The sequence below is a fragment of the Cavia porcellus genome, unplaced genomic scaffold (assembly GCF_034190915.1).
Source record: "Cavia porcellus strain 051 isolate PalLab524CR breed Dunkin Hartley unplaced genomic scaffold, mCavPor4.1 scaffold_32, whole genome shotgun sequence".
Lineage (NCBI taxonomy): Eukaryota > Metazoa > Chordata > Mammalia > Rodentia > Caviidae > Cavia > Cavia porcellus.
The window spans coordinates 18,088,516-18,104,894 of NW_026947515.1; the positions used below are offsets into that span (position 1 = coordinate 18,088,516).

Genomic DNA, 16,379 nt, shown 5'->3' on the forward strand with positions numbered 1-16,379 from the left:
AGATAGATAGATAGATAGATAGATAGATAGATAATCTGGGTATTGGGACTTGACTTACTGTAAATCTATGTGATGATAACCCATTTCATAAAGAGTTTTTGTTTGAATGTCAGCTGCCATCTAGAACACCTGAAACAGATATTAACAACACAGGGCAAAACAGTGCCTTCTATAAATATCTGAGAAAGTGTCAGATTCTCACTATTGTTCACACCACCCAAAGGAGTCACACATTTGAGTTTAAGCCCATGTGTCCCATAGAACTGCTTTGAGTGTGTTGTTCATGAGATCCCTCATTATCTCTCTGTGGGTGGTGGGGTATGTAGTCTCCAGGCTAGTGCTTGGGAATCAAAATGTTTGAGTTAGAATAAGGACCCCATTCTTATTTGCCAAATGCCTTTGGGCAAGTAATTTCTCTGTGCCTCACTTTTGTTGCCTGTAAAATGGGAGGTTAAAACATGCCCTATTTCCTGGCAACAGTCCCTTACACTGTAATCACTCGATAAATTATAACATTATGATGTCTAGCATAAATGAGAGCAGCATTTGGTAAAGAGAATAAAACATAAAATATTTTTTCTCTTGTCTTAAGGTTTTCCCACCCCCAATTATTTTTCCTTCACAAAAATCAAAGATGTATTTTTAAAATCTCTAACATACATGCAGGTGGACACTTGTACTCTGCTCCAAAGTGGAACACCAAGTGGGGGAAAAAAACGGTGAATAACCAGAAAGCATTCCCCAAGCTAAAGATACGCTTTACCTCCTGAAAGACATGGAAAATTCAGGCAGTGTGAAGGCAGCTGGGCCTGCTATGCAACTGGTTTAGAAATTCTCCTTCACGACCAAGGTGAACACTGGTGTGCGATGAAACACAAGCCTAGCAGGGCTGCTTGTATTTCAGAATTCTCTATGCATCAGTGAGCTACAGAGCAGTCTGCAGGCCCAGCGAGGGCAGCGGTACAGGTACCATCAGGGAGCTCAGGTGGCCTCCAACTCCTGCCTGCCCTCACTCGTTTCCCAGCCCCAGCCTGGGCTGGAAGGGAGCCACCTCTCCTTTCCAGGACATGAGAGGCACCCAAAGGCCATCATGCTGTGTGGGGTTCTGGCGCTGGAAGTCCTGAAGTACTCTTGACCCAACTTCCAGGCACGCGGGAAGCCACTGTGCCCTCTCCTGCCCTTTTCTCTCACCTGGAGCTTCGCAGAGCCCGCCCCTAATTATGTTCCAGGAAAATGGATCTGGATGGAGTCCTGAGAGCCTGCTTCCAAAATCTTGCCCTTTAAAATAAAGCCAACTGTTCTGAAATTACCCTCGCTTATTACTGAGTTCGACGTTAGTCATTACCAGACTCAGATTTACAGGAAGAGCAAGACCTATTCTGTCTCATTGTGGCTTATCTTGAAGACACGTTCCTGTAAAATGAAGCAAAAGCAGTGAAATTCAGGTTTTAAAAGATAAAAATCTAAAATAACTGTGGCCCCTTTTGGACTGAGATGTATTTATTTAAAGAGCAGCTGAAAGAGAATTTGAGAGCAAGTCCTAAATCTTCATAATTTGCCTCATTAAATAAATTCTATTGAAATTTTTTTTTTTCTGAAAGGCCAAGATTCATAGGTTTCTCAGCAAATCCAGTTGGTGTCCAACAACTTTCCAAGCTATCTGCCCAAGTTAGAAAAAAATAGCAATGGAAATTAATACTCCCATTTTCATAGAGAAAATGATAATTCCCAATCTAGTTTTGCTAACACTTCTGAGATAGATTGGCTCAGGGGTTTCACAGAGAACAGAAGGTGAAGTCCTGTCTTAGAAGCCTGACTGTACCACTCTGTAGCCCTATAAATGGGGGCTGGTGACTTCTCAGAACTCAGCTTCCTCACTAATAAAATGGAGTTACAGCACTCCCTCCACCAGGTAGATAAAAGGATTACAGTCCTGGCTATGGATTGGGTCATAGGTGAATGCCAATCCCTCAGTCCTTCCTCTGCTTATGAAGCCTGCTACTTCTAACACTACCTGTTGCAGCAGAGCCAGCATCTCTAGAGAAAACTCGTTGGCCAAAGAAACTTTAGTCTGAGATGTTAAACATAGTATATCATAGTTCTAAGAGCTTTAATATGATCATTAATTCAGTCAGTCATTTATCTACTAACCATAAGGAAATTACCAAATATGTTCTACAGCCTCCCCATCTCAGGGTATAAATACCGAGAAGAATTGGTTTTCTCACCCATCACTCATTTATTCAGCCCTTTACTTCATGAAGCTTCTTTGTAGGACCTGGGAAACAGAAATAAAATACTCAAGACCTGTCCCCCAGGGCCTCCTCGCCTAGTGGGCGAGGAGGGAAATGCACATTGTGACCAGGGTTAAGTCCCAAGAGCTGTGGTGAACATGAGCAAGATAAAAAAATCCTGGAGGATAGGGAACTTAGCCGGGTGAAGACAGAAGAAAGATGTGCCCAACAAGAGGTGCTGAGCATGCAAAGGCCTCCACAAAAGGACCCAAAAATCGCCCAGGGTCTTTTACCTCTGAATGTCCCCAGACCGGTAGCAGAAGCATCAACAGAAAGCCTGTTTGTTAGAAATGCAGAACCTGAGGCCTCCACCCAAACTTACTGACTGGTAAACTGCATCTAACAAGACTTTCAGGATATTTGTATGCACATAAATTTGAAAAGCTCTGATCTGTGGTCACCTTCAAATTAAGAAGTATAGAGGGTAAAATTGAGTTCCCATGAGCCTTTGAATGTTGTACTGCAAGCAAGGAGCACCAGTCATCAGAGGGGTATATGCAGGGAAGTGATGCAGTCGGCCTGGCATAATTAAGCAGATGCTGCTGTCTGGAAGAAGGGGATGCTTTGGAGAGTGCAGGTAGCCAGATGCAGCTGTGACCTGAGGCAAAAGCAGAGAGGATCAGGAAGAGGGTGTGAGCTTGAGGGGTACCTAAGGAAATAAGCCTTGCAGAACGTAGTGACTTAGTTGTTAGAATCAGGAAAAGGAGAATATCAGAGAACTCAGGAATCTTCCTCAAAGAACTAAGCCCATGAAAGTTGCCATATAAAGCCTCAGAAGGCAAGAAGAAAAGTGTGAGTCCCATTCTGTGGTTCTGTCTTTGAGGTGCAAGCATGACAGCCAGGTGGAAATGCCAGGCGGCCCACAGGTACCCAGGTCAGCTGCTCATCAGAGCGCTCCTCACTGCTAGTGGGGACCCAAGGCCTCAGAGAGAAAAAGGGTTGAAATTGCATGAGAGTGAGTGGAGTCAAAAGAGGGAACGGTGAAGGAACTCTGGGCAATAAGAACGGTAAAGAAAGAAAGGGGGATGATAATTATGTGTAGAGAGAAATGATCTGAGAAGTAGGAACTAATCAGGTGACATTTAGGAAGGGAAGGGTGGAAATATTTCCTTGAATCCTCTGTAGCAGGACACTCCTAAGTCACTCCATGGGATTGTCCACTGTAGGCAATGGTTGTCAACTGGGTGGTTACAGTGATTTTAACCATTCATTTTAGAATCACCTTATTCAGCTACACACCTCTCAAACTTCTCTCATTAGAAGAACCATTAAGAAAACACTTGCTGAAATACAAATGCCTGCTTCCCATCCCTGACCCAGAGTTTCTGAGCTAGCTACCTGCCACTATAATCAAAACCTCAGATAACTTACAAAGAGAAACAATTTCTTTTGGCTCATAACTTTTGAAATTACAGTCCAAGATAGGGAAAGCCATTGCTTCTGGAGTTGTAGCCAGGCAGTACATCATGATGGGCTTGTGTGATGGGATAAATCACTTATCTCGGGGCTAGGAAGAAAAAGAAAGAAAGGGGAAGGGATCAGGGTCCCATGGCCCCCTTCAAGGACACACCTCCAATGACCGAAAGTCCCTACCACCTCTGTATGGCCTCCATCATCTCTCAATGGCACCACCATGGAGACCACGGATCTTTAGGAGACACTGATCCCAGCCATGGCAACATCTGAATCTCCATTAAACGGGCCTGCAAAACTGTTCTGAACCAGCACTGCAGGTGATTCTCATCCCACTGTCTCAGAGCCTTGTTTCTCAAACTTTACATCCGTGGGAAACACTCTGATGTTTCCCATAGACATAAAAATTCCAGCCCAGGGGCTGGGGATTTAGCTCAGCGGCATAAGCGCCTGCCTTGCAAGCAGACAGTCATGAGTTCTATCCCTGGTACCGATAAAAAGGAAAAAGACAAAAAAAAAAAAAAAAAAAAAGCTATCTTCAAGGGGCTGGGGATTTAGCTCAGTGGCATAAGCGCCTACCTTGCAAGCAGGTGGTCATGAGTTCGATGCCTGGTACCAATAAAAAAGAAAAAGACAAAAAAGAAAAAAAGAAAAGAAAAATTCTAGCCCAGAGCTTTTTTTGTGGGGGGCTAAGAAGTCCCTGGATATGTTCATGTTGCTGCCTAACGGCCACACTTGCAGAAGCAAGGTGAGAGAGATCTGTATCTCATTTTGTAGATGAGGAAACAGGTTCTGAGAAGGTAAGCAGTGACTCAAGGTGACCGAGCGGTTAGTGGCAGGCATGAGGGGAGTACTGAGTCATTACTCCATCAGGTGCTCGTATTTTATCTCTAGTGAGGTTGGCAGATAAAGTCTGAAGTTAGAAAGCAAATCATTAATTGCAGTTGGACCCCTTGCTCATCCACCTGCCTTTCCCCGCCTCTTGGTTCCCGTCTCTTCCCATGATCCCACCAGGATCTCTGCTTTTCTTCTCCCAAGCTTTACCTCTGCAGCAGAAAGGCAAGATTAGGGCATGACCACAGCCTCCTAGCAGGGGCAGCTGGAGGATTGCAAGGGAGAGCCTGATGGAGTGAGACCCCGCAGGCCGCCATCTGTTGCTGCCAGAACAGCTCGTTAGACTGGCTGTGGGAGATGAGAGGAAGCGCCTTCCACATGGCTGCCCCAGGGCATTCTGGAGAACTTGCCAGGGAAGAGTTGCCCTACATCTGTCAGGGCTGCTGGAGACCAGTGGCCAGAAAAGGGTGTAAAGGTGACCCCATTTCCCTAGGTTAACTCCTCAGTGACTCAGATATATCTAAGTGAGGAGTCTTCCAGGCAGAAAAACCAGGTCTGTGGCATCTGTGACACCTGGAGACCCCACGCCCAAGCCCCAAAGAATTTTTGAGTTTTGATTCACGCACAGATTTTTTAAATGTCCTTTCCCACTATGAGTGCCGCTTCCTGATTGCTCTTTTTCTTTTGTGCAGGTGACAGCAGAGAGCACCCCCTGTTCTGTGTTGACTATTCCCCTTACTGCTCCGTCTTTGCTTTCTCCCCTGTCCAGCAACCTAATACCAATTATTGCTGCCTCCTCCTGCCACTAGTGCCACCTGCCTCCCCGGCAGCCCGGGGCCCTTCCACGAACCTCCCTCCAATTATCTTTCCCAACGTGACAAGCCCAGTCTCAGCCTCCCCAGAACCCGTGCACGGGTCTCCCGCATCTCTCTGTTACTTCCCCATCTCCTGCCCAACTCCATCTGAGACCCCTGTGCTGTTGCTGTCTGGCCCCAGAAGACCCAGCAAAATCTACCTCGTGTGGTAGGTCACCTCTGGCAAGGCGCACAGCACAGTGGAGTGAGGCAGAGAGAGATGGCAGAAGGCAGGTGGACAGGAGAAGGGCCAGAAGTCAATGCCATGAACAATCCCAGGAGGTGTGGTGCCCAGGGGAGCAGGAAGATGGGACAGCACTGCTGCTTTCCTCGGGCTCAGCTTCTTCTAGTGTAACTGGAGCAAACGTCTAATAAAAGCCCATCATCTCCAGAGGCTCATTTGATTTCTTAATTTCTACGTCTGGCACTCTTTGGAACGTCACCACCAGAACCCCAGTAGGTTCTCCTGTGTCTGATCATACCCTTGGCTGTGTGAATGAGCACATGCCGAGGCCACCCTGAGAGGGTGGCACCGGGCAGCTTGTTCTGAAAGCACACAGTGGAACTGAAAACCCATCCAGAACCGCACTGAGGAGGGAAAAATTAAAGGGCTCAGTCAATGTTTACATTCCCTTTCCTGACTACTTATTAAGCATTGCATTTCCTAAAATCAAAAATCCCACCTCCTGAGATCCAAATAAAACATATTTATGGTGCATAATTAGGCTTTAATTAAGATCTCCTCTGGGTATATGAGACGATACACATTTTTAGTGCAGTGCACTCAAACAGGCAAATAGACTCGACCTATTATTTTTGACTATACAGAAAGCTGCCTGTTGTGCCAAAACAACACTGACTGTAATTCTTCCCAAAATCCAAAAGGAGCAATACATTTTCCAAAGCAGCATCTTAGAAGGAATCTTGGCATCTCCCTGGCACCAGCAATCCTGATCAAAGTAGTGCTAGGGAAAATAAAATTTCAGGAATTATATTTTCCTCTTTTTCAATTTTGTCTATCAAGAACCGTGTCTGGGTATGGCAAGGGATGTGAGGACAATTAGATGTACAGAAGAAAGGTAGACAGGTGAATGGACTTGGTTCTCTGTAGTCAGAGTGTTATATAAATATGAGCATGTTGTTCATATTTATATAAATAAAAATATAAATATAAACATGTTATTCCTTTCCTGGTCAGATTAAGAACTATTCCATTAACAATCATGATTTCCTAGCATTATCAGAAGAATTGAGGTAAATCCCCTTTACTGATGTAACTGTTCAGTTTCTTTGGTACCAGAGGTATCATCCTGCTGAAGCAATACAAGACAGTATGGACTGTATGTTATCCAGAGCAAAACACAGCCTTCCCCAAATTCACTGACAAGCAAGATATTGAGTTACTTCACGATGAATTGAACACACATGTTTCCCTTTTCTATAAGGCAAAAAAAAATGTGTTGTACTACCTGAAGAGGAACTTATATTTCATCTACACTGTAAATATGAGTTGGGTTTCCTGCAGAATAATATATACACCATGCTATGTTGAAGTCCCATCTTAGAAAGGTCCCAAAGGTCTGAAATTTGGTTCACAGTCCATGTGAGTAATGTGATTAGCAACTTGGTATAAGTGATGAATGTTTGAAACTCTTAAACACATGTATGCAAATTATGTAATTGTGCAAGATTATCTCATTTGTCCCTGTGATTGTAGATAGAGAAGAAAAAATCACTTTGCCAGAATTTGCTTTCTATAGAATCTAAAGGCTATCACAGGAAGAAATCATCACTGCAGCCAAATTAGATCATAATCTTTAAGGTCATGGCCAAAATATCCTACTCATCTTTTCTGAACTTTCAAACTATTGCATAGCAAGAGCACACAGGTATTTGTTGAACAAATTATTATAAGAAGAGTTGCTATTTGCCTTTTGGATTTTATAAAAGAAGACTGGGGAGTGAATCAACAAGAACACACAGGAATGAAGGCTGCTGAATAAGTTATTCTTAACCTGCAAAACCTGAATAGCAATATATTTCTGGTCAAATTCATGTCTCTCATGGGAGTGACCTCAGATTTCCCATTATTAGGAGTATTCGTATTATTACTCTATAGTAGAAAAAGCAGCTATCATTTTCAATAGCTTATCAGCATCAAAGACTGAATTAGACCATTTATATACATTATTGCTAAATGTTACAGTAACTTACAGTGATAGCTCAGTCACTAAACTCCAAGCTCCAACTTTCCGCTACTGGAACAACAAATATGTTCAGTGTGTGTAATTGTGTTTGATAGTCAAACAAAAAATCTGATGAAAAAACTTGTACCAGCAGAAAGTCAAGTCAGGCATCGAGTCACAAAGGACACAAAGGGCACAGCAGGGTGATGTTTCAGTCTTAAGTGCCACTCTCACAGCATGTAGTGCTTGAGTTAGTGCCCTAGAACATTTATCATGCTTTTTTTTAGTTTGCATAAAATATTGTAGCCATAGCCCCAAAGAAAGTAATAACATCTGTAAAGCTAAAAGCAAATGAAAACTGTAATAAAGTTAAAGAAGGAAATTATTGCAAAATGTATTAAGGTCCTAGAAAAATAAATTTATAAGTGTAATTTGGGGGCCTCAGAACCAAATATGTGGTTTTCTATTATTTCTTGTGGGAAAAAAAATTCGTTTAGTTCTTGAACTTTCCCATGTTCAAGAGGAATTATGAATGAATAGAGTTCAACGACCAAAGTATCACTATACTCTCATTTTACAGTTGCAGGCACTAAGGCTCAAATTGCCACAGGTCAGGAGATTGTGGCTTTACTTCACTTCCAGGTCTGGTAAAACAATCTCTAAGTGTTTATTACTTTAGTCCACTGAGAACTTGATTAGAGGAGACATGGTAATAGTTTTAGAAATCATTTAAGAGATCTGATTCTTTGAAGAAAGCAGCTTTTTGAGCAACAATAAAAATGACCTTTTATCATAAGTAATCTTAGGGGTTTTTTTTCAAGTGTATTCTGATTTGAAGTTTCCCATAGTTGAGAGCTGAGTGCATCTTCTTGAGCCCTGCAAATCGTACGTGGCACTTAGTAATGCTGCACAGCGGTGTGAGGCAGTGCCCAGACTGGCTGGGGATGGTGTTTGTCCTAAAGGTGCTTCTATTCTCCACAGAGTTTACTAAACATTAAGTAACTAATGCTAAAGGGCACTTTAAAAACAAAATAAGGGCTCTGCAAAAGGCAGAGTCAAAGCAGATTTGGTTGACATAAAACCATTTCTTGAAAGACCAGCTGGCTGGTGCTGGCTGGGGAAGAAAAAGGACTTCAGGGAGAAAAGGTCACACCCTAGAAGGTGGGTGTGCAGGGCTGCAGGCAGCATGACGTTCTGCTGCTGGGCGTGGAGGGAATGTGAGTGTTCCGGGAATCGGGGTACAATCCTCCGCAGCAGAACCTTTAGGACAGGTCTTGACTTGGGCCTGACCTGAGCCCCAAGCCCGCCCCTTCTCCAGCTTCTTCCTCAATAAGAATCCTAAAACTGCCTCCCACAAGAAGGTTGATCTCTAAAAGAGAGAGAGAACTAAGGCCTCAGGTGATGAGATAAAAGCTCTGCCTTCAAGGAATGCACTTTAGCGTGCTGAGAATGCTCCTCCCACATCTTCTGTGGCACATCCATTACTTAGAGCACCCAGTTCCTTTATCTCCCACTCTTCTCTCTCCACTCTTAATGAATCACCACTCTGCACCTGCTGAAGAATATACGCTTCTTTTCCAGAGAATTTCTGCGCTCTCTTCTCTTTTCTGGACACACCCTCTTTGGACTCCTGCCACTGACAGCAACACTCTCCAATAGTCAGTTCTCTGTGGAGCATCATTCCCCGTCCTGAAGCTCAGAACTACTGTCTCCCCCATCCCCCAAGATCTGTCAGGAGCAAGTAAAACCCAACGTTGGATTAAAATAGGCTCCATGGGCTGCCAGAGAGAACTTCCATCTCTCCCTTGAATTTGGATGGAAACTTTCATACAATTACAACCTACACCCTGAAACATAAATCTGGTTGTCTCCACACGTCAAGAGAGGCAGTCCTCACATGTGCCAGTCAGGGATCCGTCCCAGCTTCACCCAGCTTTACTGCATCTGTTTGTGAAACTCATAAATTGTCTAAAAGCCCATGAACCAAACTCTCTTAGGGGATTCAGTGCAGGTATTATGACTTAACTGCCCTTCGAACCCAAGAACTTACAGAGATACATGGAAATTTCCCCCACATCCACATGCTTGTGTGAGGCTTAATGTACGAGAAGAAGAAACTTGGCATTCATACCAGCTAACAACCTAACTCCATATGTGAACTTTCAAAGGTCGCCCTGGGGATTCACCCCATGGTAGCACACACAGCTACTGTCCTCCAGTCTGGTATGGCAGTGAGGGGGACATGAGCAAGAAAAAAGGTATTTGGTCCCAAATTCTCAGAACCTTCCTGTAAGACCATGTTTCCTGCTAATAAGCAACACATAAATACAGAGGCACAAAGTGTGTTGTGATTTGAACCTGGCTGAGAACTTGGGGAGCAAGGCCATTGTGCGTCCCAAAAGCCTTCTTGACACATCCATGTTACCAACAGGCTCATGCAACATCCATGGATTGAAAGGCAGACACTTCTTAGCAAAGAAAGGGCCTCTGTAGCCCCAGTATTGCTGATGTCGTGGGTGCCCATTAACAGTAATAACAAACTTATGAATTAAGTATCGTTATTTCCAAATAACAAGTGGGGTAACTGAGGCTTCGGGAAGTAAGCAATTCCCCTAAACTAGGGAGTGAGTCAGGTTTCAAATCTGTCTCTCTCTGATCTCCTGGGTCCATTCTCTTAACTATACCACTTCCCTTCCACATTGCATTTTAAATATGGAAGACGTTTTCCTACAAAAAGTTAATTATTGAAAAGACTTTGTACCTTTCTATGGCAGAAGTACCAAAGATCTTACCAAGGAAGGTGAGATCAACCCTGGGGAGCTTGACAGTCAGTCCAGAGATGCACAGTTTAAGAGTGTCTGAGGACAGAAGCAGACAGAAACGGCAGCCACCAGCAACGGCACCAGCTCTCTGGGGATCAGGTAAGAACTGTAGCTGCCACAGTTTGGTCTTTGGGGAAGAAGATAGACTTGTGTTGTTATCTGGTGATTTCTTTCTGATGTTTAGATGTTTGTGTTTACATGTTTTGGGCAATTGCCTTTTAATGAAGTGCTTAAAGGAGTTTAAAAGAAAACTACTTCATCTCAGCTTTCATTCTCCTAGGCAGGGATATGGGAAAGGGAGCAGGGCATTGGTCTTTCATTTTTCTTTCTCTTTATAAGCATGACTGACTGTTCATGACTTTGAGTAGGTGCAGGATAGAGAGAAGTGGAGAAGCAGCTTACAGCTCTGGGAAGGTCCCACCTGGCCATAGTTCCCACTCACCCTCCAAAAGGGTGTGGATAGCCATCTGCCAAAAGGTGGCAGATGGATCAATGGCCCACCGCACTTTCCCAGGATTTCCCCTCTGATCCAGGGCAAGATCTTAATGTGTAAGAAATAACATCAAAAAGAACATATGCCTTATTCCTAAATACTGGCTTAGCGGAGGCCTCCTCTTTCTAAATTTCTGTCCAAAGGCCCATGTCACATGCTTTACTAACCCTGCCTCCTTTTCCTGTGGTAGCAAAAAGGGAAGGAGATGAGGACCTAATGACTCAAGGGAAGAGACATGTCACAGCCAACATTTCTCTTAGAGAAGCCGCCAAACATTGCACACCATTGTTACTAAAAGTAGACAGCAAGTGATGTTAAATTGAATTTATTTTACTCTAGTAATAGACTGGTAAAGTAGCCAATCTGAAACAGTTTCTCAAAAAAAAAATCACACAACTAAATGTTACATATCAGTGATACAAATTTGTTCTATTAAAGGGTGGAATTGCAGATTAAGAGTAAGGTATAATAAATAGACACATAGAATAAAAATAAATAATGAAGATTGCAGCCTTCATATATCAACGCGATGGATACTGGTGGATGCATACATGCAGAAGAACAAGGGAGAGTTTAGATGTCTCAGAATTAGAAACAATTGGAGTCCACAGGAACCTATAGCTAGGAGATACCCCCAACTAAGAAGTGCAGACCTCAGTTCTAACGTTGCAATTCTTCTTCCTGAAATGGGGTCCTGGATGGTCATACAGTTACTCTGGGCTACAATTTCCTGCCTAAAATAAGAATAATGAGATCTATTGTGCTACACTGTTATAAAAATGAAACAAAATAATAGATATACCAGTTCTGGCATATAGTGGATCCCACAAAGAAAGTACTGAACTGTTATTAGTTTTTCTCCAGAGGCTCTCCATGAGTTCTCAGATATTATTCAAAAGGTGAAGTTTTTTTGTTTTGTTTTGTTTTGTTTTGTTTTTTTTTTTTGTTTTTTTTTTGGTTCTGGGATTGAACTCACGACCTTGTGCTTGCCAGGCAGGCGCTTATGCCGCGGAGCTAAATCCCGTCTAGGGTGAAGTTCTTTATGCATAAAATGTTCCTGAACCCATGGGCACACTATATCCTCCGTCTGCACCCAAAAGACTTCTCTATAATTCTGTAAGCCACTGAAAAATACCTTTTCTATTACCTCAAGGATCCTTATCTCTCCCCAATTATCAGCTCCCTTTTATTTCTCCATTCTACCCTGGCTTGCATAATTGAAGTAGGAACCAAATCTTTGAATGATAATCAGTGAGCAATTGGAGAAAATGTGACCAAAAGCTCTTGCAAATCAAATTTAAAAACCACGAATACCTAATAGAAAAACAAGGAGTATAACAGACAATTTTGCAAAAGAAATATTCATAGTTAATAAACATTTTTCTAAAGTTCAGCCTCAGTAGGTAATAAATATAAACTCACATGTGAGTTAAATTTGGCTTATCAAACTGGTTAATATTTACAAATGGTGTTTAATAGCGATAGTAAAACTAACAACTCACACTTCCTAGCAATGCTATGTCAGGTTCTATTGATTGCTGGTGACATAGTTATAAGAGACATTCTCACATCCCACCTGGAGGATAATTTGGTACAAACCACCTGGGAAGTAATTTGGCAAAATGTGTCAAAATTCTCTAGAAAGTTTATGACTTTTGACTTAGCAATTGCACTTCCACGAATCTATGCTAATATATAAGCAAGGCTATTTATCAATGTGGGTTGCATACTGATAAAATCACAAGACAACCTATATACCCAGCAACAGAGGAAGAGTTAAACAAACTATGATATATTCATGCAATGTACCTTATACTATACTTATAATGTTCTTAAAGAATCATTAATGACTTGAGATAATGCACATAAATGTTTGGGGAAAGAAAATAAGACATATAGTTGTATCTACAGAAATGTCACAATTTTGTTTTTGAAAAAAGTATAGTATTACCTCATTTCATGAATACTTCTGTACTCAAACAATTTGGTTCTCAAACAAAATTTTGTTCAACAAAATTTTGCTTCTATTCACAAACTACATCTGATAAGAAACACAACCACAGCCCCACAAACACAAATCTGGCCATCTTCCCCAAAACTGGAAAACAAATTAAGTTCATGAACCAAGGTCCCACTGCACCTATGGCTAAGGGAGCTCGGCACTGTAAATTCAAGTGATTTCAGGAACAGGTAGTATAAAAGGAAGGAAACATAACACTTTTGAGGCCCGTGGTGAAGCACCTCAAGACATTTAATTCATTGTTAAAATGCTGAGCTGAAGCAGGATGAAAATGACCCAGAGACCTTGAGCTGGAACTCCACCCACCTCCACCCCCACCCCCGGAAGTCCAGAGCATTAACAATGGTCATCTGAGCTTTTGGTTATAAGTATACTTAGATTATTGCCTCTTCTGCCATCATTTCCAAATTTTCTCCAATGACCACAGACCACTTTTATAGCCAGAAGAAAAGAATAAAAAGTACAAGGCCCCTGGAATGTAGGATAAGGAAATCCAGACCAAATGCCTAGTTTTAGGGCAAGCAAACACTTATTCCAGTTTCATTTTGTGTGCCTAGAACTCCTGGAGATAGCAGCCACCTCTATCCACAGCTGGAGCCCAGGCAGAGCCTCAGGGAAGCATCCACCATCTGCAGGACCTGCGCTATGAATAACACATCCCTGGCATAGCAATTGCAGTGTTTATTCCCAACCCCAGAGCTATTGAAATCTGCTCCCACTTTGATAGACACAAAAAAAATGGGGTTAAAATAGAATAAATATAGAATGATGCAGTCTACCACCTTTAGAGAGAGCACACACACATACACACACACCAGAGAAGCTCTGATTGCATTTTTAAAGAGGAAGACAGTAGTTGTGGTATCAAGGAAAGCTGAAGACTCTCTCCTTGATGGGTTTCAGGGTGCCGTGAGAGCTTCACCACAAGGTTGTCCTCTCGTTACCCCAAGACAGCTCAGTGGGAAGCTTCCATAAAATGAACTTCCTTCTTGATGAGTTTCCAGTTTGTTTTTCAGAAGTCACCTAGCAGATTCCTTTGCCCAGTGAATTTCTCCCCCTTCCTTGTTCTGAAACCTGAGCTAAACCGGTCAGAGGCAGCGGGAAAAGCGGGGAGCTCCGCATCCTCTAGCAGGATACATGTGTTCAGGGACCCACCGGAAGCATCAGGTTCTGGCACTGTTAGCTGACTTCTGAAGCCTTTCTTCAAATTCAAAATGAAAAGCAAGCAATCAGAGCCTACACTTAAATTTATATCATTTTCTTTTCAAGCAAACAAATTCAGTTTGTTACCTAGAAGCATCAGTCTTCAAATGTAGATCAGCCTGGTAGGGTGGGCAAGCCAGCTCCACTCCTCATAGACAGCCAGGTATTTAAAATGTCCTTAAATTGCAGATACATCTCTTCCTGGGGTTTATAAAACCCCACGAGGGGCCTGGTAGGAGAGTTTAACTGATTTCTGGAAGAGCTGATGAGTAAAGATTCACACTGTGTCACTATGTGTCTCATGCAGCTAACAATAAAAGAAGCTTACAGAGTATTAGGACACTAGAGATTCAACCCAGGGCTTCCCAGTGAACAGCCTCAATTAAAGCCAGTCAGTATTGACTTGGCCTTGGCTGAGCTGGCCACTCAGAGGATTTACATTTCCCCAGCAGAGCTGTTATCACAGACCTTCCTGGACCCCTGGAGTCCTGTCCACTCGACAGGGGAACTGCTTTAAAAACTAAGTGATAAGGACAGCAGAGCATCATCAGATTTGCTAAAGCACAGAGAAGGGAATGCAGGGTAGGGCAGGGGTGGGGATCGGGGAGGTGTGCACCAGACAGCTCATCAGGACAAAGAGAAGGAATCAGGCTAGTACTTTCGATTTTCTACCCACATTGTCAGAGTAAAAAACCCTCAACTACACACACCACCATAAATTCCATGGGTCCTGATTTTCACGAGGAAATTGGAAATCCAGCCAGTGTCTCAAGGGATAATAAACACAGGGTGGTGGTTAAGAATGCAAACCTTGGGGCTGGGGATTTAGCTCAGCGGCATAAGTGCCTGCCTTGCAAGTGTGTGGTCCTGAGTTCGATCCCCAGTACCGATTTAAAAAAAAAATGCAAACCCTAGTATCAAGCAGGCTTGACTTCAAATGTTCACTCCATCAGTTACTAGAAGTGCAATCTTGTATTCCAAGTTATGTGAGCCTTGCTAGATCTTGGTGCCTCAGTTCTAATGTGGTATGATTGTGATACCTCTTTCATAAATTTTGGGGTTTACCTGCATATCTGGTACACCCATCGTGGTTCTGACCTGCTCAGTGTATATTCTCAACAAGTAGAGGATTTTTATTTTTTGTATATGGCAAGTTTTGAGTAAGTAACCCCACTAATAGAAATTCCTCCTCAATGGGCCCTTTACCTCATTCTTCTGTCTTTTCATACTATAGAATTGGGAGGGCAGGAAAGATAAAGATTCAGCAATAGTGAGAGATTATGAGCTTACTAAAGGCTAGTCACTTGTTTTAAATTTTATTTTACAGGGAATAAAACAGTAAACTGAAAAAAAAAAACCAAAACAGTGATAAGACAGTAGGAAATCCACAACCATTACTATGTTGTACATTGTTATCCTTGGGGCTGCCTGACAGCGTTGGGGGGTTGGGGAGGCCGCACGGCTTCCTTGCAGCTTCTCCTCGGCTGGCCTGGTAGAGGCTAATGACTTCTTGAGAGATGTATAATTTTTATTTCCATTAAATAATAAGCATGACCACCATCATCAGCGTACTCAGTCACCAGCTTCTAGAGACTTCTTCCCAGTCCACCAATTTGCCAAGATAGATTATACTTTTCTTAAGTTTTCATAAAGCCGTGTGTGAAGCAGAAAAGTCATAAATGTATGTTGGATCAATCTGGATGAAAAAATAAATAGTGGTTTTTCTTGAAGTCATTCCCAGAGTGCTGGTTTTCTTTTTCAATAAATATGGAATGAAAACCAATATTTGGTGAGACGTGTATCTATCCTCAGTCCTGACTAGCCAGGAACAAGACCAGTCCTGCTGAAGCTTCTACAGAAAGACTCTGTATCCCCAGAACCAGCCTGAGTTACACAGATGTGGACACAAGAACCCACCCAGAAGCAGAAAAAGAAGCCAGCTATGCTGACCTCCTCCTGTAACTACCACTGTTTTAGTCATGTACAGTTTATTCTCTAGGGCTTTTTTTTTTTTTAATGTAGAAGGTTTCATCTGCTAGGATTATTTCCAAAAGACGAAAAATATTTCCAAAAGATGAGAAGTATAAAATAAAAAGTGGCCTTTATTCTGAGAACACGGAGAGAGATGACAGGCACCCCCACCACTGGCATCCGGCGATCTCTCCGGCGGACACGTGGCGTGGGGGCATGAAATAGCCTCGGTTTGGGGTGGAACCTAAGGCAGGCATTAGGGATGTACTGATCCTAGGTTTGGTGCCAT

At 42.7% G+C, this 16,379-nt stretch overlaps 1 protein-coding gene across 8 annotated transcripts in view; it reads left to right on the forward strand.

Moving 5' to 3' along the window:
* Window positions 1-16,379, forward strand: part of Marchf10 (membrane associated ring-CH-type finger 10) — a 94,537-nt gene that overhangs the window by 44,664 nt on the left and 33,494 nt on the right. For 5 of the 8 annotated variants that reach the window (XM_063241669.1, XM_063241667.1, XM_063241668.1 and 2 more), the window contains one exon: window positions 10,356-10,502. In XM_063241669.1, coding sequence (XP_063097739.1) covers window positions 10,356-10,502 — 147 coding nt within the window. Of the gene's footprint in view, window positions 1-5,233; window positions 5,775-10,355; window positions 10,503-16,379 lie in introns of those variants that run through there. The other 3 variants (XM_063241672.1, XM_063241673.1, XM_063241674.1) reach the window with 1 other exon arrangement.